The sequence below is a fragment of the Empidonax traillii genome, unplaced genomic scaffold (assembly GCF_003031625.1).
Source record: "Empidonax traillii isolate 1590-97213 ecotype Southwest subspecies unplaced genomic scaffold, ASM303162v1 scaffold322:size1131127, whole genome shotgun sequence".
NCBI lineage: Eukaryota > Metazoa > Chordata > Aves > Passeriformes > Tyrannidae > Empidonax > Empidonax traillii.
The window spans coordinates 459,317-485,157 of NW_020955515.1; the positions used below are offsets into that span (position 1 = coordinate 459,317).

Sequence of the window (25,841 nt, forward strand, 5' to 3'; positions counted from 1 at the left end):
TCAATAAACAAGCTAAAAAAAGATTTTAAAAGAGTGAGAGAGAGGGAAGAGCAGCGGGCAGGTGGCCCCGCTGGTGCAGCCAGTAGAGGGCAGTGGAATTTAGAGGAAAGTTGTCTGAACTTCATGTAATTAAATATTTGAAGTGATAAAACCATCAGTTTACATCGTTATTTGAACCTACCTATTCTGGCCTAGACTAAGACACAAGCGGGACAGAGAGCAAAGGGCGATAGAAAGGAGGGAAAATGTATTACCTTAGGACCCTTAAAAAGTTGCACTTTGGGCTATCAGGAAGGTTTCAGACTTAGAGCATCATTTAAAAGTGATTATTTAATCTTTTAAATCATTTTCAATTATTGCAATGCACTAATTCAACGCATCCTATTGAAACCAACACAGCTGCTTTTCATGGGTTTAAAAACCTATGGGTAACTTAAAATAGGAAAAACATCAATTAAGAAGAAAGGTGTTTGCAAGGCAGTCCCATCGCCACTCGTGAAGATGAAAACTGGTTCTAGCCCACCAGAACGAGAAAGTGAAACAGGTTAAGCAAAACGCAACACAAGAAGATTTTTAAGGCTCACAACACCTTTGATCACGAAGGGCGAAAGCAACATTTCTCATTTCATGGCCAAACAGAACAATCATCCCACGGCCAAGGTTCCCGCACGATTTGCCATGAGCCCCAGTTCGCGTTTTGTGATGGACCGACAGATTTCGGTTACTGTCTGAGCCCTTCTTGAGACACGCAGGACCTGAAGTAACAGCGCTGCTCCTCGCCGGGGGAGCCCGAGGTTTGCCCGGAGAGGCTGCCGGGGCCGTGCGGGTGCCCCGCGTGTCCGCCCGGCCCGGGGGGGACACGGACCGGGGGCAGCCCGGGCGCTGCGGGGCCGAACCGCCCGCGGGTCCCGCCGAGGCTCCGGGCTCGGCACCGGCGACACCCGCCCCGAGCGGGACCTGTTGCCCTCACGCACCGGACCAGCCGCCCGGGGGGACGCGGCGGCCGCACCGCGACACCTCCCGCACCTCAGCCCGGGCGCGGGGGACCCGGTCCCGCACTGCGGCACCTCAGCCCTCCCTCAGCCCGGCGGTGCCCCGGGGCACCTTGCCGGTCCCTCGCCAGCCCTTGCCGGTCCTCCTCAGCCCGAGCGGAGCCCTCAGCTCCCGTTACCCGCTCCCCCCGCGCTCACCTGCCGCCGCTGCCGGTGATGCTCCCGCAGCCCGAGCAGAGCCCTCACCGCCTGCAGCGGCCGCCCCGGCCGCCAGGGGGCTGCCGCGCGGCGCGCCGGGTAATGTAGTCCCCGCACCACCCGGCACATCCAATCCCCCGCCGAGCCGCGGAGCGTGCCGGGAGTTGTGGTTTCTCTCCCGCCACGCACGCTGGGAAGTGTAGTCCGGCCCCGCCGCGCGCCGGCGGAGCCTGCCTGCAGGGGAACTACAACTCCCGTGAGACAACGCGCGCGGCGCGGGGGTGCCGTGCCGAACCCCGGCGGGTGTCCCAGGGCCGGCATGGCGGCCCCGCCGCCCTCAGCGCGGGGCGAGCCCCCGCCGCCGCCGCCGCCACCGCTGCAGTACAGCGTCCTGCTGGAGCACCTGGTGGGCGACAAGCGGCGGCCCCGCGCGTGGGACCCCGCCGTCTTCGGCGGCATCCCCTGCCCTCCCAAGAGCGAGGAGCAGAAGATGGTGGAGCGGGTCATGGAGAGCTGCCCCTTCAAGGCGGCGCTGGCCTGTGTGGGAGGTGCGGCGGCTGAGGGGGCCGGGGGGCGGCCGGAGGGACGGGGCGGTGCGGGAGGGGGGTGTCCCTGCGGGATCGGGAAAGGGTGATGGAGAAGAGGCTGCGACCCTCGCGTTTGATTTTCCTCCTCCTGAGCCTCCTCCGGTGCCTGTCACAGGTCGCGGGGAGGGATCGCTGCCTGTCTGCCCTCCCTGGAGAGGCGGAGGTGCTGCCGGCCTTTCCCCAGCACGGCACGGGCTGTCCGCGGTACCCACGGACCGGCACTGCCCCCGTGGCGCTCCAGGGCTGCTCTGAGAGCCCGCAGGGGATGTGCCGCTCCAATCCCTGCTCAAGGTATGCTCTTTGCCTTCCGCAGGGTTTGTCCTGGGAGGTGCGTTCGGGATCTTCACGGCTGGCATCGACACCAACGTGGGGTTTGATCCCAAGGATCCCTATCGCACGCCCACGGCAAAGGAGGTGCTCAAGGACATGGGGCAGAGGGGCATCTCCTACGCCAAGAACTTTGCCATCGTGGGTGCCATGTTCTCCTGCACGGAGTGCGTGGTGGAATCTGTGAGTAAGAACTTCTTCAGCACTGAGAAATGTTTTATTGTACCCTTACTCAGTAACCTTGATGCACAGAATTATGTATATCCCCTTTGCAAAGTCCTTTTCAGTTTAAGTCCTGAATGTATTAGCAAGTGTAAGCATTCCTTTTTTTGAGCTCTGGCTGCAAGTACTTGTTACTTTAAAACTCAAGCGGTGAGTTGTAGCGTGGTAATTTGAGTGTCTAAAAATTCCACATGTAGAATGGGATCCTTTGATTAGAGCTCTGGAGTAACAGTCAGCCTGTTTTCATCTGGCCCCTACAGCAAGAAATGAACTTGTGCAGCTCAGCAGTAAATCCATCATCCATTTTCTTAAACAGGAAAATTACCCTGTTACGAATTTGAGTCCTGCCTTTTAATTGAAAGACACAGCTATTTCTTGGCTCATCTAAAGAAAAGTGTATCTGCTTGCACCGTGGAGCAGAACAAATTGGTCTCTGCACTGGTGGAAATCCAGCATGTCCTGGCTATGGAAATAGTATATCTTTTCAGCAGGTGCTGTGGCTCTCACCTGTGCCAAGAACCAGCTGCTTGGCCGGGCTCAGGGCTGCACTCGGGTAGTCACAGCACTTCTAAAGCCTCCGAGCAGGTGCTCGTGTTCAGTGCTGTGTTCTGGGGCTGTATCTGCTCACCTGAGCATCCTTCCTGTAGCACTGCATTGCACCATATGGATTTATTTGTCTTACCTCTCCCAGCGACCTGTTCCTTCCTCCTCTCCTGGCCCTGCAAGTTTGGGAGTGCAGGGCCATCTGCTGAGAGCAGAGGGAAAAACATCCTCAGCTGAGAAGGGGCTGGAAGGTGGTTTAATCTTCCTTGCCCTCAGTGCAGACGCTGAGTGTTTATTCCGTATTTACATGTAGACTCTGATTTTTAATTCCCCAGTATCGCGGGAAGTCGGACTGGAAGAACAGCGTCATCAGTGGCTGCATCACGGGAGGAGCCATCGGCTTCAGAGGTTGGTGGTGCCTGCTGGGAGCTGTTTCTGTGATGAGACTCGAATTTGGTTATGCAGCACACAGGGCTCCGTGTGGAACACGCCCTGCAAACCTCTTTGCACGGGGATTAGAGCGAAGCCCGAATGAGGATGTGCTCCAGACTGACAGGGCTGCGCCCTCATCTTCCTGTCAGCTCCAGAGATAAGCCTGGGGAGGGAAGGCTTGGTCATACAGGGCAGTGAGGTTGGAGGAAAATCAACAGAATTCACAAGAAGAAGAATGAGATGCTGTTAGCTACCTACATTCTTCTGTGGTGTAGCGGGGAAGAAGCCAAAAATATACAACTCCGAAGCTACAGCTCGTGTTAACAGAGCTTTACTTGTATCTACTATTTCACTGGCAGTAACACTTAATTTGCACAGTGTGTAAATTGCTTTCCTCCTTTCTTACGAATCAAACATATGTATGGAGTAGGAGCACTGTGGTTTTAGCCCAGCAGCGCTAGTGGGGACTTTGGGAAGCCTTGAGTGGCAATAACATCTGGAAAAAGCCCCAGGTAGGAACAGAGCTGCTCTGCTCATCAGAAATATCAAACATCTCACACCTCTCCTTAAGTAAAAAACCTGTCCATAGAGCATAAAGGAAAAGAAAGCTCTCTTGAAAGTGCTTCTAATTGAGCTTGTTAAGTTGTGTCTGTCCTCAACCTAATCCTCTTAGAGCTTTCAGAGCAGTAGCTGCTCTTCCTGTCCCTCCCTGGTCCCACAAAGCCACTTGCAGTGCCCAGATCAGAGCACACCAAAATCAGCAGTGGCCACTGGCGTGTTCTCTTCCGCCCCTTTGTGGAGACTGAGAAACACAGGACCCAGTCAGGGTGTCCTGCTGGTCCCACTGCGGGGTTGTACATCAGGCCCCCCCTCACCTTGGGCAGTGCCGGTGTCCCCTGGAGCTGCACTGCCATGTGTGTGACCCCTTTGAGCCAGCACAGCATAAGGGAGTTACTGGGAAGGGAAGTATTTTTTCTACTTCACCTCATTTCCCCCCCTCCTTGCCTTGCAGCCGGTTTGAAGGCCGGGGTGATCGGCTGCGGGGGATTCGCCGCTTTCTCCGCTGCAGTCGATTACTACCTGCGGTAGCAGCCGGCTCCCTCGGGAGCAGCCTTCCCTCCAGCTCCAGTGCTGCTGCTGAGAGCCTGCACCGCGGCAGAACCACCAGGCTTACCTTTCCCCTGCCTCTGGAGTCCCGACGAGCGTGAGCGGGGCGGCGTTGGCCGCTTTTCTGAATGACTAACAACGCTCTGGCTCCCAGCCCGGGCGAGCTGCTCCGGGCGGACTCGCGGGAGTATGCGAGGATGGAGCCAGGGATGGAGCAGCATCTCCAGGATGGATCAGCTGACTGTCAGTTTCCAGGAAACACGCCTGGACTCTGAGCTTTCTCAATCTGATTTTGATTAAGTCTGTTGCTGGCATTAAAAGAGGCGGGAGGACGTAACCTCCCAACAGAAACGCACTGATTTAGGTTACCGCGTGTTTGAATGTGCTGCGAGTGTTTAACAGTTTGCAGCTTGCTGCTCTGTTCGGGAGAGGTAAGATCCTGTGGAGAAATAAGTTTGTTCCAGGCTTTTCTTAAAATACCATCTGAAGACAAACCACCATCTGTACAACTTGTCTTATTTCATAAGTACAGAGATGAGCGCCAGATTTCTTTACCATGTCTTAAAGGGAAAAGCAGAAAGGAATCCTCAGCCTTAGAGCCATGTGGTTACTGGCAGATGAACAAAACAGTTTAAGGGGAAAGAAAAGAGGTTGTTGCTGAAGTATAATTCTCTGTAGCCACTTGGCTAGCCTGATTTAACCTCGCTGTGGGAGTACGAAGAATTTTGCTACTGCTTTAGCTGCCCCAGGCTTGCCCCATTAGTTCCAGCAGTTTGATAGTGAGACTAGAAAGCAGAGCTGTGAGAATAAACCACTGTTTGACAGATAACTGGGCATTCACTCGGCACACAGTCTGCTTCCTGTCACGTCCCTGTGCCACCTCAGAGTGCCCCAGTGCTGCACTGGGGGGAGTGAAGTGTTATTCTGCAGGACACCGGTGCTGAAGGCAAAATATGTTTGTCAGCTCAAGGAGCTGCTGCCTTTGTGATTTGTGCTCCTGCTCTTCTAACTAAGCTCTGTTCTCAGACCTCAAGGGGTCATTTTTAACCTTCGTTGAACCACTCTGTAAAGGCAAACAGCCACCACCATCATTTTGAGGCAGACAGACCTAATAGCGGTTCTCCCACCTCCTTCCCCTCCTTTGCATCCCCAGTTTGACATCCCAGAGCAGTGACAGCACGGGCTTACCTGGAGGAGCAGTACCAGCAGGGTGGTTTGGCTGATGCAGTGGTCAGTTTGGAGGCACATTGTCTCCCATTCCCACACAGAAAGAGGGGAGACAGCACCATGTGATCTATCAGATGAGGTTTCCAGATCTCCTGATGTCCCTTGCTGTGCCTGTTGAGTATCCTCAGGCCAGAAGCTGTGCAAGTCAGCTGAATTTTAAGCTTGAGTAATTCTAGGCTGATTAAACAGGCTGGCTCCAGACAGTCCAGGTTTGTTTTCCCCCAAAAAAGCAAGGATGGAGCCCAAACCATAAGAAATCTCTTCAAATATTGCCTGGCACACTGCCTGTGCATATACCACTGGCTTGAAGTGCAGCTAGCAATAACTCCACTATATAGAAAGAGTAAAGCTGTGATGCCAAGGCGATCAGTTAGTGCAAACAGCAACACCACAGGGCTTCTTTTGTGCAAATATTGGGGCTTTGCATTTTTATTAACATTTTTTTTTCTCCTCACATGGTTTTACAGCCATTTAAAGTTTATAATCTACAGAAATTGAAACGGAACACAAACAAAAATATATCCTTAACAACTTTTGAAAGTCAAATATTAATTAACAGTTCTATTCTACCTGTAGCTGCAAGAGTCCACCCCCCCTCTCGTTTTCCTTCCTGTAGGGACAAGCAAAAGCCAGTCATGGGGACCAGGCCTCCAGCCACTGTCGCACGGGGGGAGATTTGGCTGTACAGAGTCTCCATCTGGAATGACGGTGTCGTGGACAGAGACTTGGACACATGTAACAAATCAGACACACAGGGGTCCGTTGTGCAGTCAGATCTAAAGCTCGGCCTCCTTGCTGGGTCCAGGGCCAAGACAGACGCCTGGTTATTTTCTGCAATGCTGTTTCCTTTCTGTTTAGCTGGTAGTCAAGAGGAGCAGGGTCTGGAGTGTGAGCCCTTTGGAGGGGGACTGAGAGACCTCCCCTCCTTGTTGCTTTGCTGGTGCAGGGCTGGCAGGGGCTGCCTTCCCCAGGGAGGTGGGCTGAGGACATACCTGGTGCATCAGGGGCCGGGCTCTACCTGGAACAGTCCATTAGGGGGGAGGGGAAAGGCAACGCCGCTGTCGGGGATACGCTTGGTCACTTCTCATCCATCTCCATTTGGCACAGGAGAGCACGGGGCCAACGCAGTCGGGGGGGGGCTTTTCCCATAAGAACACGGACTCGGCTCACAGAGCGAAAGGTTTTATGTCCCAACAGGTACCAACACCTACCTGGGCGGGTGGGAGGGTGGGGGAGCCGGGCACTCAGGTGGCCGGAGCACAGCCTGGCAGCGAGTGCAGGCACGTGGCCATCCTGCCTTGGGATGTGGCCTGACACTCTGGTCATCAGCCTGGGAGGGGACAAGAACGGAGCCACTGAGACGGACCTGAGCTGGCTGGGCACGGCTAATCCTTCTGCCATGGATGGGAAGGCCATGAAGGCTTTCCTCCTCCTGTCCCTCTGCGCTGCTTTCCAGGCTGAGTGACCATCCAGTTGCTCCAGAGCACTGGCCTCTGGCAGCCTGGCTGCCTCCAAGGCGGGGCCATGTTGCTGCCATGTGCAGTGGGGACGGCCAAGGAGGGAAACAAAAACCTCCTCGTTCCCACGGGCACAGCAGGAATGCTGGTGCCCTGGCAGGCTCTGCCACAGGGTGCATGCAATGCTCATGGCAGTGCTGGGCTGACAGGGGCGTGAGTGCCTCACAGGTGTACAACAGCTGGGACCCTGTGCCCTGCCAAATTTCCACACTGGGGAAATTTGGGCTCCACGTGCCCTGATGGGACCCCGTCAATGCCAGAGCACAGACATGGGGTCAGCACAGGGAGCAGACCTGCCTGGCTGGCCATCCCTCCAGCCTGCCATGGGTTGAGACCCGCACAGCACCTCTCGCTCCAGCCTTGTGTGAGGGGTTATCCCAAAATGAGGCGAGATCCAGCGAGGGAAGTAACCACCATGCTACACACACACAGGCAAAGCATGGGATTAGGGCTGCAGAGGGGACTGGCCTGAAAACACCCAGAAGAGCCGAGGTGAGGAGGAAGCAGCACCTGCCCCTCTGCCCTCGTGGTCCCAGGTTTGCTCGGGCCAGAGCGGGATCCAGGCACGGGGTCCAAGGATTGCGCAGGCAGCAAGTCAAAGCAGAGCTGGTCGTCACCATCACCGGGGAGGGAGGCCCGTGAGCTCCCAGGCCCTGAGCGAGCCAGTGCTGCACATGCAGGCGTGGGGCAAAGGGAGCTGGGCAGTGAAACAGGCACTCGTGGGGCACTGCAGGTGTCTGGGGTGCCTGGTAGGAGTGAGCGGGCGGAAAGGAGTCCAGGAGAAAACTAGCCAAGGGGGAAGCCTGTGTCCACAGCCCTTGTCAGTCACTACCTCTTCCGTTGAGCAAATATACATAAAAACAATTCTTGAACACGAGGAGGGACATAAGACACGACTACTTTACAGAGAGGCACGGTGGGACCGGGCCCCTGGAACGCGATTGTACAGGAGCTGCAGGCGGCACCGTCCCGGGTCCGGGCTGGGCTCCCTGGGGGCTGCCATCCAGTCCGTGTCCCCCAGCAGGGAGCTGGGAGTGTTTGCAACTGGTGCCTTCTCCCTGCAGGCTACACGTCCGTGGAGAAGTAAAGTGTGTTGCGTTTCAGCTCGGTGAAGGAGATGGGAGGATGCTGCAGGTAGTAGAGAAGGACCTGGACCTGTAGAAGGCAAATGGGGGGTGTTAGTGCAGGAAGAGGAAGAGCTGCCGCCTCCCAGCTTGTCCCTGTGGAGCAAAGAGCGACAAATCTACCCAAACAGGCAGGTGAACCCCTCCATTCCCCGCCCAGCACTGCCAGCACTGCTCTTACCTGGGCCATCACATCGTGGGACCAGATATCAGAGGCCAAGGTGAGGTGTGCCTTGCTCTCCCCCTCTGAGGGTCTCAGCAGTGTCGGCCCAAAGACAGTGGCCAGATTGTGGAGAGACATTTTGTTGATAGGCTCCTTTTCAGCCACTCTGTGGGGTACAGGAAGAGAGGGAGTGTCAGCCCCTAACATCGTTCTGGAGCAGGGCAGCCATGGGGTGATGTGGGGGGCGAGGGCTGCTCTTCCTCCCAGCCCCAGGGGGGCACCTCCAGCTCACCACTGCACTTCACAGCCCTTGGAAAACCCAGGTGCAGGGGAGGGAGCTCTGCCCCCTTCACGGCCTCCTCCGGAGCCGCCGGGCCTGGCCGGGAGCCCCGGCTGTGATGTGGCAGCAACCGAGCCCTCGCTGCTGTGCTGCGGGGCCTCCACCCTTCCCCATCCCAGCAGGCTACGGGAGCTCCTCACCATCCTGTGCCCCCTGCACCCACTCCCCACAAGGCTCCCTGCCCCAAGAACCCTGTGGGAGCCCTGCCAGCATCGAGGGAAGCAGGACCACAACATTGCCATGTTAGGAGGCAGCTGTGCTCCCCGGCACAGGCTGCTCGCTTGAGCCCTGGCCAGGGGAGCAGATGTGGGAACTGGCTGTGCCCGGTTCTCAGGATGGAAAGGGATTTTTCCTTCCCCATCCCCCAGCATCAATCACTTTTTCTGTTTGGTTTTAGCCAAACCAGAGGGGAAAAAAAAAAAACCAACAAGGCTTCATGATGCAAGTAACATGAGCTGTGAGCCCCAGTCCCAAGCTCGTGGCCAGCTCTGGCCAGGCTCTGTGTGCTGCTCTGCTGCCCTCCTCACAGCACTGTGCCCTCCACATTTTTCAGGCCTCTAGTGACCCCCAGAACTGCCCACCCCCAGGTCTGCATGGGCTTCATCTGGGACAAGATGAAGCCAGTCAAACCATGCACTGCTGACACTCACAGGGTGTCACCTGCACCTCTGAGATGTGTCCCCAGAGCTGACTGTTGCTGGGTCTTGGCCACCCACTGCTGACAGGTGCCAGGGATTATTGCACCTTGTTTTGCAAGGGCTACTGCTGGAGCGGTGGGAAGGGACACAGCACTGCTTTCCCACTCAGGGGACACTGCACCGCTCCCAGTTGATTCCCTGTCCTGAGCTGAGGCCAGCTGCTCTCCACAGAGCTCACCCAACCAGCTGCACACCGGCTGCAGCAGCCAAGAGCTGCATCTTGCCAGAGGACGTGTGCTCCCTGCAGAGCTGACCCACATCAGTGGCCAGGGGCAGCACAGGCCCCACCGGCACCGTGGCCAGTGCTCCTGGGGCACCAGAGGCTGCTCTGAGAGGGCAGGACAGCTCCAGGATCCCTCCAGCATCCTATGGGACCCACAGAGATGTGGAAAACCAACACTGGCATCAGCCAAAGGGTCTGCAGCCTGGCCAGGACCCTGGTGAATATGCCAGAGCCCAGAAAGATGGGGCAAGTGGGACACACGTGGGGCTGCACCCTCTTGGAGGGGCAGGGAGAGGAAAGGGCCCCTCTATGCCTGCCCAACACCGAGCTGCTGTTGCTGGCCCTGGTTGCTGCCCACAGCCCTGCTCTGCACCAGCACTGCACCATCTGCTTCCAGTTTGGGATCAGCCTGTGCAGGCAGCACAGGAATCAAGCAGCAGCTCTAACTCCATTCATGCCCCATCCCTACAGCAAAGTAGCAAGACAGACCCATCCTGCACCTCCCACCGGCCCCAGTCATCCCCCAAGCCCTTACCTTTTCAAGTGCTCCAGCAGGAAGAGGAAGGTGATGAGGTTGGGGTCAGGCAGAGAGCGGAGAAGGTGCATCATGCAGTTCTCCTTGGCAGCAGGATCTGAGAGGGCTGGAGACAAGGAGGGAGAGGGCTCAGGACAGGCTCTGGTGCAGCAGCAGGACCCACCATGGCCAGATGCCCCCCAGCAGTCAGTGTGTGAGCACTGGGGAGCAGCACCACGAGCCCTGGGCTGACCCCGAGCCAGCAAGAACGAACCAGGACCGAGAGGGTCAAGCTGGGAAGGACCCTTGGGAATCTCCCAGCCCAGAGCAGGCAATGCCAAACAGAGCCACGTTTGGACACCAACCCCTTCCTGATCCCCAAGGCCTTACCAATCCCCTCCATGAAGGCGGGGTAGAGTCTGTCAGTGAGGAGGGGCTCGGGCAGCTCACGGAAGTACAGCTTCAGCGTGCCAGCGATGGCATTGATGTCCATGTCACTCAGCATGACTAGGATGTCCTTGTTATCTGTCCAGAGAGCAACCCACATGTGACGCCTCCTGCCCTCCTTCCCCTCTGGGTCTCATCGCTCCAGCTCTCCAGGCAGGCTGCCAGCTGGAGGGCAGGGACAGCACTGCTGGGTTCACAGCCCCTTTAGCCAGGCTGAGGCTGGGAAAAACCCGAGCGGTTCCCGCCTGGCTGGGCAACAGGACTCGGAACAATTTGCAAATCCATGTGCAACGTTTCCCTGACTCAGTGTCTCCCAGGAGCCAGCCAGGAGCGGCGGCAGCTCAGAGGCATCGAGGCACGAACAAGGGCTGGGATCTCTGGGTGTTTGTTTTCCCAGCAACACCTTCCTCCTCCTCCTCACCCCCAGCCCCTCCCCGGGCACAGCAGCACATTCTGCACACCTGCAGTGCGATGACCAGACCCTGGGCTTGCAGGGCAGGGGGGCCTCGGTGCCTGTGAACCCTCCCACAGGGACACAGCACAAAGGGCAGATGTTCCCCCAGGACACTCACTTGCATCAAAGACAGCTTTCAGCGCCTGGATGTCAGTGGCGACACCAGAGATCCTGTAGATGCCAACCTCCTCGATGCCCCTCTTCTCCACCTCCTCGATGCACTGGCGCACGATGTAAGGCACCTTGGAGCGCTCGCGCCTGGCTCGGGAAGCACAGCCGTGAGCAAACATCCCCAGGGCACCCCACAGGGATCAGCCCAGCCCCGCAAACCCCGGGCCAGGAGCAGGATGGGCCTGCTGAGTGGGAAGGATGGGGCTGGTGAAGGGAATGGGCAAGTCCCCAGCGGAGAGGTAAGCTCTCCAGTGCTGGCACGAGCAACAAGGTGTAAGGACGGAGCAAGGGGACCTGCTGCAACCCCACACCCACGGGGACCAGAGCACATCAGCCCCCACAGCTCTGCATTTACTTTGTCACGACGCTGATTTTGACCCCGAAGACACCGGTCTGCTTTTTGGACGGGGTCCTCTTCAGGCTCATGTCCCTGCTTGTGAACTTCATGGAGAACTCCACCTTGATCTGTGGGAGACAGGGGGTGAGTCCTGGCTGGCATGAAGGCACAGGGAAAGGGCTGCAATCCCAGAGAGGGGCTCCCCCAGCCCCACTTACCCCATTCATCTCAATCACATCCATGTGCCAGTTTTTCGTCTGCACGGCCTGAGGGTCCAGCTGCGGGGAGAGATGGTGTGTGAGCTCCACGGGGACACAGCCCCATGCCAGCCTGGTGTCCCCAGAAACCCCTGATCCACAGATGGTGTAGGGCACAGGACATGCTCTTCCAGGGAAAAATGCTGCTCGTGACAAGAGGATGGAGAGGTTCCCCTCTAGGGTGCCTCTGGCCATGCCCTGAAGCCAGGTGGGTTCAGCCTCCCCATCCTGCCCTCCCTGGAGCCCCCGCGAGGCAGTGCTTTAATGCACACCCGAGCAGCAAGAAATTTCCAAGAAATTAGGACTATTTCTGGCGGCAGATTGATGAAACAGAACTAGGGCAGCGTTTTCCATGCAGAAAAACAACATCTCCCCATAGCCAAGGCTATTTATAACCCCTGGGAATGACAGGCTCCGCTATTTCTGGCTTTGGGGCTAGCGGGGGACTCGGTGATGCTGCCCCGGCGCCCGGCTGCCGTGGAGAGGTGCCGGCATTCCCAAGGCCCCGGCACGTGCCGCGGTGAGTTCCGGGCCCCAGGGCCGGGCAGAGGCGGGTGCAGTGGCCTTTTGGGGCTTTTTGGTCCCCAGCTGGCGGTATTGACCCAGCCCTATTGATCCCTGTAATGCACAGGGCGGGCAGCCAAGCAGAGCCCGGCACTAATGTCCCCTTGGGGAAGGGGATGGGATGTGGGAGCTGGTGGAGGGCTGGGGGCACACAGCTGCCAGGAGACACTCACACCAAGCACACAGGGTCACCCTGCAAGGACACAGGAGTTTCCCACAGCTGCTGGGCTGGGAGATGCTCCGGGCGAGCGCAAAGATGTCCAGAGCTGCTGCTCCAGCCATAGAGCTGCTGTTCCCCTGCCCATCGTGATGGGGGTGACCCTGGGGTCACTCATGTCCCTTCTGGCACACCAAGATCCCACAGTCCCAAGGATAGGCTCAAGCTGCCCTTGACTCTCCAGCACAGCGGTATCATCCCATGTCCATCCTGTGTCACGGTGAGCCCAAGCAGCTCCTCAGCGATCGTAGCGCCACGGGAAACACTGGGGTCTCCAGCAAGGCAGAAATGTTGCTGTGTCCAGTGTGGCCCAGGAATGGCTCCTGACACAGAGCCCTCCCCGGTCATGGAAGCCCAGCCCGGCACACAGAAGAGCCCAGCAAGTGCCACGCTGCTTCCTCCATGCCAGCCCTGCGGCTGCTGGGAACGGCAGCACGGGGAGTGGAAGGAGGAGGAGGAAGGCTGCAGCTGCCCTGGGCTCCCATGGGACCTTGCAGCAGGTCTGGACACCAGGATCACGAGACTGCAGCCAGACCACTGCCAGCTCCAGCCCTGCTGCTCCAGATCCTCTGCGCACATCTGCGGCACCAGATCGCCCTGCACCCACCACGGCCAACGCCAACCCAACACCGACTGTCCCAGGGGCTTTCAGCCCTTCTCCCCACACATCCCCATCCTGCTCACAGCAGCAGAAGCGCAGCCCCTTTGCCCCCCAGCCAGGTCAGGAGCCGTGGGCCTCCCTGCTCTGCAACGTGACTTTAACTGCAACCACCACACGCGCCTTCCCCATCCCCACGCCCCAGGTCCCTCCAGCTCCAGTGGCCCTGGGAGCTCACATCTGGAAGGGCTTTAGCAGGGCTCTGGAGAAAGCTTTAATAAAAGTTAGGTTGGCTGCAACCAGTGCCTCAGACCCTACCCTGAGCACGTCACCTCCCCTTCCCCCTGGACGGGCAGAACCATCCCCATCCAGCTCCCCGCATGGCCAGCATGGCCCAAATTTGGGCTACTTCTGCTGGCCCCACCAGCCCGAGCCCCCTTGCAGCTGGAGCAGGTCCCTGTGCACCCCTGGGGCACCGTTTGTGGCCTGGCCCCGGTGCTCCTCTAACCTTTCACCCTGGCACTCCGCACAGCAGGCAGCACACCATGCTGCCCAATCCCCACGGGAAGCAAAGCCACGTCCAATGCTTCGTCTCCAGGCGTGGGAGGATGGATGGGAGCACCCACCCACAGAGCCAGAGGCAGCTCCTGCCCACACAACACTGGCAAACACCCCATCTCAGCTACCACCACCATCTCCTTCTCCTCCAAAGGGAGCTTCCTTGCTCCAGCATGATGCAGGGACATGCCAGGTCGGAGGGGAATTGCTGGGCTGGGAGCCCTGGGGAGCAGCCTCTGGGTCAGGGCTGTGCAGGATGAGATGTCAGCTCCTCTAGGGCGGGTCAGACAGCTTCAAACACCAGCCTGTGCTTGGGGAAACACCTCAGCCGGGTCACCAGCAGCTCTCCAGGCCGCTCCCTCCTGCATCGCAGGGACTCTCAGCCGTGGTGGTATCCGTGCCAAGCCAGCATCCACTGCAGTGCTGCTCCCATCCATGGTGAGGTGAAAGAACCCTTGATCTTGGCACAAGGATATGCTATTATTCCAGTTTCCCAAATTATCCCAAGGTGTTTGCTTGCAGGACAAGGCCCCAGGCCGTGCAGGAACAGGAGGCAGCATGGCAGGCAATGAACATCCCGGCAGCCCAGCAGCACTTGGTGTGTCCTGGGGAGGTTCCAATGGCAGAGGGACCCCCGGTCCTGCTGGTGCTGACCACAATGTCTGCTGCTTGTCTTGTGCAGGGGGAGACTCTGGACTTGAGGAGATGAGGCCACATCTTGGAACTCTGTCCTCAAGACACCTCCAGGCTGTGGCACTGTGGATACAGTTCCTACACGGGCAGTGGCAGCCAAGACAGACCCAGGCAGCGCTGGGTCCCCAGAGCTCCCAGGTAAGGAACTGGGAGGGCTCCAAACCCTCATGCTGGCTTCTCCAGGGCCCCAGGTGCCAGGATGCTGCAGCAGGGCAGGGGCTGCCGGGCTGGGCATGTCCCTTCCTCACACCTCATGCCCATGAGGTCACCCAACTGTCAGCCTGGGGTGAAGCAATCGGAAGCAAACGGGTGACTCAGTGAGCCAGGTCATCTCTGCCACAGCCCTGGGGAGCGGGATCCCAGGGGAGCTGCTACAACCAGCATTGCTTCCCGTCAGCGCTGCATCCATGGACACCCGTGGACGCCCTGGCTCCAGCAAGCAGATCCCCCACCAGACCTCCAGGCCAGCACCTCCCTCCTCAGGGAACAGTCTTTGAGCCAACTAGTGCCGTGGGACAGAGCAGCCCCCCCACCAGCAAAGGCTGCCAGTGGCAAAGCACAGCCCCCCAAAAAGCAGCGACTCACAGCCCCCCTGAGAGCGGCCTGTGAAGCAGCAGCGCCCGCGGCACATCGGGGTCACATCCTGCTCCGCAGCCCCAGCGCTCCAGGGCAGCAGCCGGCGGGGAAGCCAGCGGCCACAGCGGGGACGGGTGGGGTTGAGAAACTAAACCCCTTCTTGTTTTGACCCAGCTACAGCCGGCGCAGCCCCCGGGCAGCCTCCCCACACAGCCCTCGCTGCCCCTTAATCCCCTCTGCGGGAGCAGCGGCACAGAATCGAGGTTAATGCCGCTGCGTCACAGGCGGCCCCGCTGCTGCCAAACCGAACCCCCACGGGCCCGGGCAGCCCCTGCCCGTGGTCACAGCTGAGCCCCGGGCCAGCAGCTCCCTGCACAGGGGGACCCCACGCAGGGAAACCCCCAGGCATTCCCATGGGGATTTTGGGACGGCCTGGGAGGGTGCTGTCCCCCTCCCCTGCCCACCCCTGCCCCCTGTCCTCCCACAAAGACGGGCAGCGCCGGCTGATGTGGCTGCGACACAGCTGCAAGTAGGGGGAAGCCTGGATGGACCCGGGAGGAGGGTTTGCAAAGCAAGGAAGAGGGGATACACATGCACTGGGTGCTGTAGCACCCCAGGAACCCACCCCTGGTGAGCCCACAAGCATCTCTACCTCCTGGGCAAGCCCTGGGGCTGAGCAGGGGGGCTCTCCACCCTTCATCTGCAGGACCCCCCATGTAAACAGCTCAGCCCTCCCAGCTCCCCAGCACACAGAGGGAGAGGGAAGGAGGAAAACAAGCACCTCACAGGTTGCCAACTATACCTAAGAGCTCCCAAAGCACCCAAACAGCTCCGTGCACAGACTACACAGCACTCAGCTCTCCCCACAAGCCCCCCCTGGCTGAGCCCCTCACCCCACAAAACTGCCCACCAAAAAGCCGCGCACAGCAGAGCCCAGCAACACCCGGAGCCCACCACCGTCCCCTCCAGCCATTCCCCCCTTCCCACTCCCCCTAGAAGCACCTTCTGCCGGAGCAGTTTGCTGCGTACTCTGCCCCAGAGACGGGCACCCGTGTTGGGGGGTCGCTTCCCCTCGGGCTCCTCCACGCCGCGCTCCGGCTGCTCGCCCACGGGGCCGGGGCTGCCCTCGGGCTGCACCAGCACCTCCGTCATCGCGATTCGGCTCCGGGCAGGCGAGACGAGCGTGGCCGGGAAAGGTGCCCGGGGCTGGGTTAGGAGAGCACCCGCATCCTTCCTGCGGCGGGGGGAGCTCAGCGGGGGCTGGCGAGGGGAGCCCGGCTGGGGCGGCGGGGAGGCGAGCGGGCAGGGCTCATCTTCAGGGCGTGCGAGCCAGGCTGTCGAGGCAGCTCAGCAGCCCCAGAAACCTCCCTCCCCCTGCGAGGAAGTGACTCAAAGGCAGCCCCCCCACCCCCGCGGCGGCCCCCACGCGTTTAACTCTCACCCTGCCACCCGCCGCTGCTCGGCAAGGCTGGGGGGGTTGCCCGGGCTCCCCGCCGCTGTTATCCCTTCCCTGTTATCCGCTGTTATCCCTTCCCTGTTATCCGCTTCGCAACGCCAGCGGCAGCCGCGGCCCCGGAGGCGTCGCCGCTGGTGGCTGCAGCATTCCCGGCTCCGAGAAGGAGCCAGGTTGGCTCTCCTGCTCCCATTAAGTGGCACAGGGATGGGACTTTTCAGGTCTCCTGTCAGGCCTAGGGACAGGTGGGGACCCTCAGAGTACCCGGGCCCTTGTCAGCCCCACTGCCAGGGGTGATGTGGGCAGGGGGATGGAAAGCCTGAAGAGTCTCTGCTGGCTGCTTTTCCTGACAGGCAGGGGCATGGGGAGGTGCAGGCTTGGGGGGTGACTTGCACTGCCCCCCAGTTCATCCCTCAGCAGCCCCAGGAGTCCATATGGATCATCCCTGCAGGTCTGGGGAGCCCCAACACCACAAATCTCCCCCTGCAGAGCCTCCGTCAGCGGCAGACAGACGGACAGGCAGCAATTCCCTGAGGGTACAGCAGGCACCGTGCCCATGACAACACAGATTCTGCTCCAACAGCCACATCTCTCTGTGCATCAAATGGGCTGAGGAAAGGGCTGCCCCATCCTGCCCCATCACCCTGAGACCCCCTTCAGGTGCCCACTGCCCATCTCCTCACATGCCCCAGCCTCTCTCTTCTGCAATATGGGCACAAGCACTCACAGCCTGCTTTGCCCACCCCAACATCCGTCTGCCACCCTGCCACAGCACCACACACCCCTGCCAGCACCCACCAGACACAGCCCAGCTGCTGGGAGCGCCTGGGACAGCTCAGAGTAGGGCTGAGCCCTGCAGCACAGGGGACTCAAGCCCCCCACAGCAGCTCTACCTCGACCACAGCACGTTCCAGCCTTAGAAATCCCAAACAAAATGGGGTTAACAAAAACTAAACAGGGTTAATGCTAACCAGGAGTCAGACCTTTCCCCTCTACAGCCAGTGGCACAGCACAGGGTGCCCACCCTCCACCAGCAACAATGACAACAGTCAGGGTGGGAGTCCAAGGCTCACCACGCCACAGACACCTCAGGGCGCATTGCCAGGACGCTTGAGAGGAGGTTGGTGCCAACCTCAGCCTCTCCATGGACCCAGCCATGTCCTCTGTGCTGGCAGGATGTGACTCCCACCCCATGGCATCTCTGCAGCCTCAGGAGGCCCCCACTGCCCACATAGAGGGGCTGCAGCAACCCCCTCACACACTGACCCACTCCCACAAGTCTGCAGTGCTGATAAGCTGCTTTTGTGACCAACCCATGTGCCTGGGTGGCCAGATTAGAGCTGGGCAGTGGGCACAGGGCTGGCTGCTGGGAAAGTTTCAGTTGTCCTGGTAGTCTCCAAAACACCACGGACCTTTGCTGAGCTGCTGATGCCAGTGCTGGTATCCAGAACCAGCAGCAGCTCATGATGAGCCCAGAGACCAGCCAGGGTAAGGACCATCCAGGGCAGCATCTCTGCCTGAGCTGGGCAGGAAGGCAGCACTGGGGCTTGGCTACAACCCCACAGTTCCACAACCCATCCTGCCCAGTCCCTGCCCTGGCACTCACACCACCCCTGGGGCAGAGACCAAGCTGTGGCTCTGGGTGACGGCAGGACAGCACCGACCCTGAGACTGCTCCATCCTGTCCAGCCAGGCCCTCCTCGGGATAAGCAGCCCCAGGGCCTTCTCTCTCTCCGTTCCTTCCCCCACAACTTTTGCACAGCGGGTACGAGCTGTGCTGTCCCTGTCCCGACCCCCGCATCTCCCAGCATGACTCATGTTTGTTGATCCAGGCTATTTCCGAGAGCGCAGCTGGACTGATCCCCGCGGGACATCGAGCCCCTTCCCTGCCCCGGCCCTCCTGCTCGGCCCAGTGCCACCCCCACACCACTTGTTTCCCGGGGGGAGGGTGACAGATGGGTGATTTCAGGTAAGAACAAGCCGCTGGTGAAGCCAGGCCCCCCTCTCCCACCCTGCTGGTGCTGTCCCCCACAGCGTCCCGTTCCCATCAGCATTTCCATGCTGCTCCCCACTCCCCTGGGACCTGCCCTCAGTAGCTTTCCCACGGCGCAGGCAGCCACACTGGGCCCTTTGAAGCAGCCTGGGGTTGAGGGCTGTGTCCCAGGCGTGACGCTGTCCCCAGCACAGCTGGGAAGGCAGCCAGCCCGGGGGTCCCCACCAGGAAAACACAGGGGCACCCCCATCCCAAACCATCCTCTGCTGCCCTGGGCACCCCTGCAGCCTGGCCAAGGGAGGTGCTGGGGGATGAGGGGTCTGGGGGGCTGCCTGCCCCTTGCTCTGTCCTCCCAGACCTGCTCACCTGGGAGCATCTCAGGGCAGGCCAGGCCTCCATCTTTCCCTGCCTGGCAACCACCAATCAGAAGCAGCTCAGTCGTTGCCCTGGAAACCCCCGTTGCTATAACAGCAGCTGATGGAGGCACAGGGAAGGCAGATGGTGGCAGAGGGGAACAGGGGAGGGATGGGGGGCTGCACGCTCAGAGCCCTCCCTGGGGCAGCTGCCAACCCCCTTTCCACAGCCCCCCGGGGCTGCAGCACAGGAGGCAGTGGAACAGAAACACTTCCAGCCCAGCTGGGACTGGATGCACATCTTGGGGGGCAGGTCTGGCTTTGCCACCTCTGCAGGACCCCCTCTCACTTTGTTCCACCTCCTCCTGCAGCCACTGTGCTCCAGGACCACCATCCACACCCCTGAAGCCCACCAACCTCACCGCCCTCAACCCCACAATCCCTGTACCCCGTTCCCAAAAGCAGAGCTGCCTGTCCACGCTGCCAGGCATAACTCTCTCATCCCAGGCATAACTCCAGAGCAGCCCTCCCAGCTCAGGTGCCTGGCCTCAAGAGGTTCACTGCTGGGCAAGAAAATGCCCCAGAGCCCCAGCACATACCTGGATCTGCCCCTTGCCCATGATCTTGTCCACAATTTCGTTGTTGTCCTTGTTGAGTTTGGTCTTGTCGTAGCACTTCTCGTAGCAGAGGATGCGCAGGGACTGGGAGCCCTCCAGCTCGATCTCAAACTCCTGGGGTGCAGAGCGAGGGTGGTTCAACCCCAGCACCTCACAGCAGCTCCAAAACTGGGGTTGAAGGGAAATGGGGAGCACAGCCCCCTGGCTGCATCCCACCCTCCCTCACCTCGTTCCACTGTGGCTCCGTGGTGTCCCGGAAAACCCTGGTCTTGGCTTTGCTGACGAAGTAGCCGAAGGAGTCCACCTCCAGCGTGCAGTAAAGGTCTGGGGGAGCAGACATCCCTCAGCACCCGAGGAACATCCCCACCAGTTCCCCGGGGACCACAGAGCGGGGCCACGTGCTGGACCCCAACCCTTCCAATCGCACCGGCCCCTCAGAGCAGGGGGGCACCCACACTTACTGGCAGACTGCTTGAAGCCCTTGGCAGAGTGAACAATGACGTGCAGGAACCCGTAGAGCCCGGGGGACTCATCATCTGTGACGGGAGAGCAGAGGCTGTGTAAGGGCTCAGCTGACACCTCCCGTGCCTCAGGGCTGTCCCCGAGGCAGCCTTGGCCACAGGAGGAACTGGGTGCCTGCAGTGACATCCAAATGTCCCCAAACCCCTTGAGGGCTGTCTCTAAGTTCTGTATTCCCTGCTGACATCTCAAGCTCTCCTGCTGCAGGACAGGCCTGGGGGAGTTTCCCAGTAGTGCTGGCTGGATCTCACCCTGGGGACGCTCTGGTCCTGCCCAGCCCGCTGGGGTTCTGGAGAGACCCCAAAAGCAGCCTCGTGCTGCAGCTGGGACGGCTCTGCCTGGGAACCCGACACTGCTCCAGCAGTGCCACCTGGTGGGAAGCTGTCCCCTGCACAGCAGGGACCCAGTGAACACTCACCATCCTTGTTGCTGGTGACCGGGATGTTGTGGACGGTGCGTAGCTTGAAGCAGGATCCCGTGAGCACCTGGAGCTCCACCGAGCTCAGGACAAAGGCCTGGAGGTCTGTGAGAGGACCGGAGAGGAGCTTCAGAGGGATGCAGACAGTGTTGGCCATGGGAACTGGCAAGTAGCAGGCTGGGATCCTGTGGGACCTCCCTGTGGCCCCTGGTGGGGCCAGGAACCCCATGAGAGGCTCAGCAGCCCCAAACTTACCCTTTTTCTGCAGTTTCTGGATGGCCTCCCTCCACTCGGACCTCTCGTAGTCGGAGGACAGCAGGAAGAGGTAGCTCTGTAAGAGAGAGGGGGATATGACAGGTTGTGTGCAGGCAGGGCTGAGCCCAGCCCCCAGCCCACCCTCCTCACCTTCCCGTTGCGGTTGTGGATGCGGAAGGGGATGGCGGGCGAGTTGAGGAGCAGCCAGAATTCGTTCTCAAACATCTTCTTCTTGAGGCGCTCGATGGCCCGGCTCTGCCCTTTGTTGGCTTTCTGCAGATGGGGAGCAGAGAGAGCTTTGTCCCACCCCTGACCCCGAGGAAGGCACCCACCCCAGCAGCAGCTCCCACACCCTGCTCTCACCTCCTTCTGCACCTCGCTCTTGATGGCCGAGATCTTCATCTTCATGTCCTCCAGCTCGTGGTCAGGGATGACGTGGACCTGCGGGCAGTGCTCCGACTCCTCCGGCGAGGGGAACACCAGGTCGGCCAGGGGCACGTACCACTTGCAGTCGTACTGCTGGTGCTTCCTGCGGACAGGGCACGGATGCTGAGTGATGCCTGACCCCCTCCCTGGCACATCCTCCAGCCCTCTGGAGGACAGAGGACTGTGACACATTCCCCCTGTGCCCAGCACCCTCCTTACCCCACCGCCGTCTTCTTCAGCTTGGCGCAGAGCAGCACGTCGGTGAAGAGGAAGACGTGCCGCAGCTTCCGCGAGCCCTCCGACAGCTCCACCAAGAAGCCATCCTTGATGAGCTGCCGGGTCTGTGGGGCAGTGGGGCTGCTCTGAGAGTGGGCAGAGAGCAAAGGGCAACCAACTAGGGGAGTGGGTGCTCCTGTCCCTCTCCGTGGCTCAGCTACCAGGAGTACGGGAAGGTCTGTGTCCTCTGCGTGCTATTTTGAGTCAATAGGATGCCAGCAAGCAGCAAAGACCAGGTAGAGCCCTAACACTGTGCCCAGAACTGCTCTAGGGGTCTAGAGGAACCCCTCCATCTCCTGGCCAAGCACCATGATGCTCCCCAGGGTGAAGACACCAGCCAGGGGCTGGCAGAGGGCTCAGCCCTCACCCTGTGCCCTGCCACTGCCCACCCCGCTGGCTCACCTCGCCCTTGGGGGTGGTGACCGCTGTCCTCCGGGGATCGATGTCCTCATTGATGCTGGACAGGAAGTTCTGTGAGATGCGGAGGGCGTCCTGGAGCAGAGGGTAGTCAGGGTGGTCAGCTGGGGTGTGCTTGAGGAGGTCCTGGAAGGGGACAGGCACAGGTGAGCAGCTGGAGAGCACCCACCCTGGAGAACGCCCATCAGCACTCCCCATGGCTGCAGATCCCCTGGAGCAACAGAGGCAGAGCCTCCCACCACGCCCCTACCCCAGGACTGGTGTCACACTCACGTGCAGGACGAGGGTGCTCCGTGTCACCCGGTCGATGGGTTTGTACAGCAGAGCTGAGGGGAGAGAGAAGGTGTCAGCAGCCACCCCTTCTGGAGCCCTGGCCCATCTCCCACCCTGGTCTGCACAGAGCCCTGGGCAAGCACCGGGGATCCATTCTGCACAGAGCCAGCAGCTGCTGGACCATCATGTCGGTGACAGGGACAGTGGTGAGCCACCAGTGCCACAGCCCCGCTCCTGCTGCGCTGGGGGCACAGGGAACCATGGCCAGGCTGCTGTGTGGTCACAGCCACGGTGACACCCTGACTGCTGGATGGGATGTCCCACCACAGCTGTGCCAGCACACCCCCCCCACCCCGTGGTTCACCAACACTGGCAGTGGCTGTGGAGCGGAAGAGCTGCTGCTCGTCACCCACAGAAGCTTTTTCAGTTTCCTTTTGGCTCAGCAGTGGGCCCTGTCCCTGCTCTGTTCGCTCTGCCACCCCATGGGACGCCCTGTATCCACCACCCCAGCGGGCCCAGGGTGCCAGGGGAACCCAGGCTGCTCCAGCAGCAGCAAAACCCCCACCTACAGAGAATGCCTGGGCCACGGCATCATCCCAATGTCACTGCCCTGTGTCCCCTCCCCACAGCCTCCCATGATTGGCATGTGAGGCTCCATCTGGGGCAGGGCAGCAGAGCTGCCTCAAACATGGGGCACAGACACCCCCTTTCCCCTGCCATGCACCCTCCCTGCAGGAGGCTCTTCAGAGGCACATTTCACTGGAAGCAGCCAGACCCTCCTCCTCCTCCCTGGCTCTCTGGGCAGGCAAAGGCACAGATCCCACTCAGAGTGCTGTTCCCCATGCCTGGCCACTGCTGTGTTTCCACAGGCTGGTTCCAGACAGGCTGATGCCTCTGGGTTTTCCCTTCACTTCAGAGCACTTCCCCAAACTGCCAGTGCCAAGAGGGGCCAGGTTTCGGGCCGTGGGAGAGGAAGAAAAGCTGCCACCTCCTCAGTCTCTGCTGAGTTGGGGGGGAGGTGTGTGCTGAGTTGTGTGGGGGGGGGTCCCACCCCCTTTACACCAGAGGGTGCTGCCTTGTGGTGCCCAGTCCTGAGAGAGGGACCCCCATCCTGGTGAACTGGGGGTCTCTGCTCAGGAGGAGAGGATGCCAACTTGGACCCTTAACAGAGGCTGCATCCCCCACAACTCCGTGCCAGTGGGCAAAGCCAGAGTTCCACTCCCTGCAGCAGCCAGCGAAAATCCTGCTCTGGGATAGAGGGGTCAGGCAGGGTGTCCCCCCCTTTTTCACCACCCTACACCCACGGGTAGGATGGACCCTCGCACTGCCATTTCTACAGACACATTCAAAGCACTGGAGGGCACTGGGAGAGGCTGTCCCGGCACAGTCCTGCCAGCCTGGGACCCAGCAGGCAGGGATGCCCGGTGCCTCTCCTCCCAGCCACGGAGAGATGGACATTCCAACCCCACGACGCTCACAGCCTCCGGCAGGCAAATGGGGACCCCTCCCTATCCCCATCTGCACGGCCCAGCTCAGGCAGGGGGGGACCCCAGACCAGGATCCCACCCCGCCCATCCAAGCTCCTCTATCCCGCTGCCGGCACGAGTCCCTGCCCGGCGGGCACGGCGAGCGCGTGGCCGCGTGTGCCGGAGCCAAAATGATTCAATCCAGCCTGGAACAAAGACGCTCCCAACTTCAGGCTGCAGAGCACGACGCAGCCTCCACACCCCCCTCCAACCCCCCCGCCCCGGGCAAGCACAGCCAGCCCCGGGCCAGCATCCCCGCAGCATCGCTCCCTCACCGGCACCCCCAATTCGGAGCCGCCCCCCCTCGCCTCACCGTAGGTGCAGTTACAGCAGAGCCGGACAATGACGAGGATTTCCATGGCAGCCCCGTCTCGGCGCAGCCATCGCTGCCGCCCCGCGGCAGCTCAGCCCGGCTGCGGCGCAGCATCGGCCCCTCCGCACGGCTCTGGGCACGGCCGGCGGGCGGGGAGGAGGGGTGGGCAGGGGGTGGGGGGCTGCTGCACGCCCACAGCATCCTAAAGAGCTGCGACACCCATTCCCCCGCCCTTCTCGCCGGCTCCGCACACGGGCACACAAAGGGCTCCGCTCGCGGGAGCCGCTCGGTAATTCCTGCTCGGTAATTCATCCCCGCCAGTCCCGCGGGCGGACAAAAGGTTGCGTCCCCCTCCCCGCGCCCGCCGTACCCTCCATGGTGACGGACGTGTGGCTCTCCTTCGAGTCCTTGGGGCCCTTCACCTTCAGTTCCTAGGGAAGGAAAGGGCCATCAGTGCAGCCCGTGGGGGGCTGAGGGCGGGGGGAAAGGTCATTGCTCAGGATCATGGGGTCCCCCCCCAACCCTTTCTGCACCCTGATATCTCCCCCCGGCCCCAGCCTGGCCGCGCTGGAGGCCACACGTGGGTGCTGGGTGGAGGTGTGGGCTGTACAGGATACTGCCTGGCTGGGAGCAGCTCTGGCTGTGCCCCACAGTTGGGACATGGTGGTGATCCCACCGAGATGAACAGCTCTGCTCTGTGGAGGGGCTGGAGAGAGCAGGGAGCCCCAGCTGCAGCCACGGAGGTCTCTGTTTCTATAGGGGAGCCAGGCATGGAGATGCAGCCAGCAGGAGGCAGGAGATGAGCCACAGGTGCCCAGCACCCACAGTCCCTGGATGGGATGAGCTGGTGGAGGCTGCCCTGGCACCCCTGACATGGTGACAGCAAGGGATGAGCCCAACCTGAGCTTGCACAAGGTGAGGGACAAACTCCTGCAATGCCCAGAGACCACGAGCCCCCAAGGGACAGCATTCTCTGCCCTGTGCTGATACAGCCTGGGGAACAGCCTTGTCCCACTGGCACAGCCCCTACCCCAGCTTACCTCTGAGATCTTCTGGAACTGGTAGTTGCTCTGGCTGCACTTCTCTGCCGTCTCCAGGGCGATTTTGTAGTTATCCACAAAGGCCTTGTAGACACCCAGCTGGCTGGCCTGCGGGGAGCGGGGGTTAGCCGGGCACTCAGCAGGATGATGAAGCCCCCCTGCAGCACAAGGAGCCCTGAGGGGGCTCTGCCCAGAGTTGTCCCCTCCTGGCAGGACACTGCCACACCACAGCCATCTGGGCAGCCACACATTTGGCTCTGCAGGGAAAGCTCTTGCCCAGCACAGAGCTGTGGGGCTCCTGTGCCCCCACAAAGCTCCAAAATCCAACAGAGAGATAACAAGTGTCCAGAAAGTGGAAGCTGAGGCTATAACCGCTTCCTAGTGCCCTTCAACCCGCCCTCTATTCCTCCTCTCCCCAGCATGGCCACAGCACCCACGGGCACAGCCCATGCTCCCCTTGTACATCCAAAGCAGCAGCAGGACCCGGCCCTCCTTCTCTTCCAAGTGGAGCAAGACCTGAGGAAGGTGCATACCAGCTTCTGGAAGAGGTGGCCCATGGTGACATTGCTGTCCCACTGCTGCACCTTTGGGCACAGGCTGTCGTAGAACTCCTTGTGGATCTCATAGATGTCCTGGATCTTGTAGAAAATCGTCTCGATCTGCTGCAGGGTGAGGACAGGCTGCGACGTGGTGGCCGTGGCCTTCAGCGGCTTCATGGGCTGCCAAAGGAGAAGGGAGAGCATTTGAGATGAGGGCTGGGAGGGGAACACTGGGGACGAGGAGGATCTGAGCCAGCAGCAAGGGCTGCCCAGGACAGGTCCCAGCCCAGCAGCTGCACCAAGGGGCACTCTGGGCTTCTGCATCCCCGCAGACTTC

General features: G+C 60.4%; 3 protein-coding genes and 1 long non-coding RNA gene across 8 annotated transcripts in view; 2 read left to right on the forward strand and 2 right to left on the reverse strand.

Annotated features, from left to right (window-relative positions):
* SPECC1 (sperm antigen with calponin homology and coiled-coil domains 1) overlaps window positions 1–1,242 on the reverse strand; it is a 90,114-nt gene extending 88,872 nt beyond the window's left edge. Inside the window, exon 1 of one of the 2 annotated variants that reach the window (XM_027891472.1) lies at window positions 1,191–1,242. The gene's annotated coding sequence lies outside the window, so the exon portion shown is untranslated. The remainder of the gene's footprint in view (window positions 1–1,190) is intronic. The other variant, XM_027891471.1, reaches the window with a different exon arrangement.
* Window positions 1,243–1,484: 242 nt separating this feature from the next.
* On the forward strand, window positions 1,485–4,905 carry TIMM22 (translocase of inner mitochondrial membrane 22). Its single transcript, XM_027891567.1, has 4 exons — window positions 1,485–1,738; window positions 2,091–2,287; window positions 3,205–3,277; window positions 4,314–4,905. Exons 1-4 carry the CDS (start codon window positions 1,510–1,512, stop codon window positions 4,388–4,390), a joined length of 576 nt encoding a protein of 191 aa, XP_027747368.1. The 5' UTR covers window positions 1,485–1,509; the 3' UTR covers window positions 4,391–4,905.
* Window positions 4,906–6,032: 1,127 nt separating this feature from the next.
* The window catches only part of ABR (ABR, RhoGEF and GTPase activating protein), a 39,327-nt gene continuing 19,518 nt past the window's right edge, over window positions 6,033–25,841 (reverse strand). For 3 of the 4 annotated variants that reach the window (XM_027891557.1, XM_027891558.1, XM_027891559.1), the window contains 20 exons: window positions 25,499–25,684; window positions 24,966–25,073; window positions 24,296–24,356; window positions 22,087–22,139; window positions 21,799–21,939; window positions 21,340–21,461; window positions 21,058–21,223; window positions 20,845–20,967; window positions 20,695–20,770; window positions 20,440–20,544; window positions 19,964–20,038; window positions 19,729–19,826; window positions 19,485–19,616; window positions 11,842–11,901; window positions 11,642–11,751; window positions 11,234–11,373; window positions 10,605–10,739; window positions 10,236–10,341; window positions 8,458–8,605; window positions 6,033–8,307 (listed from right to left, as the gene is read on the reverse strand). In XM_027891557.1, the coding sequence (XP_027747358.1) occupies window positions 8,218–8,307; window positions 8,458–8,605; window positions 10,236–10,341; window positions 10,605–10,739; window positions 11,234–11,373; window positions 11,642–11,751; window positions 11,842–11,901; window positions 19,485–19,616; window positions 19,729–19,826; window positions 19,964–20,038; window positions 20,440–20,544; window positions 20,695–20,770; window positions 20,845–20,967; window positions 21,058–21,223; window positions 21,340–21,461; window positions 21,799–21,939; window positions 22,087–22,139; window positions 24,296–24,356; window positions 24,966–25,073; window positions 25,499–25,684 (2,235 nt within the window). In that variant the 3' untranslated portion in view covers window positions 6,033–8,217. Of the gene's footprint in view, window positions 8,308–8,457; window positions 8,606–10,235; window positions 10,342–10,604; window positions 10,740–11,233; window positions 11,374–11,641; window positions 11,752–11,841; window positions 11,902–16,088; window positions 16,573–19,484; window positions 19,617–19,728; window positions 19,827–19,963; window positions 20,039–20,439; window positions 20,545–20,694; window positions 20,771–20,844; window positions 20,968–21,057; window positions 21,224–21,339; window positions 21,462–21,798; window positions 21,940–22,086; window positions 22,140–24,295; window positions 24,357–24,965; window positions 25,074–25,498; window positions 25,685–25,841 lie in introns of those variants that run through there. The other variant, XM_027891560.1, reaches the window with a different exon arrangement.
* On the forward strand, window positions 18,378–25,504 carry LOC114061264. The gene is made up of 3 exons (XR_003572075.1): window positions 18,378–18,508; window positions 24,685–24,840; window positions 25,385–25,504. It is a non-coding gene; the product is annotated as an uncharacterized LOC114061264 (long non-coding RNA).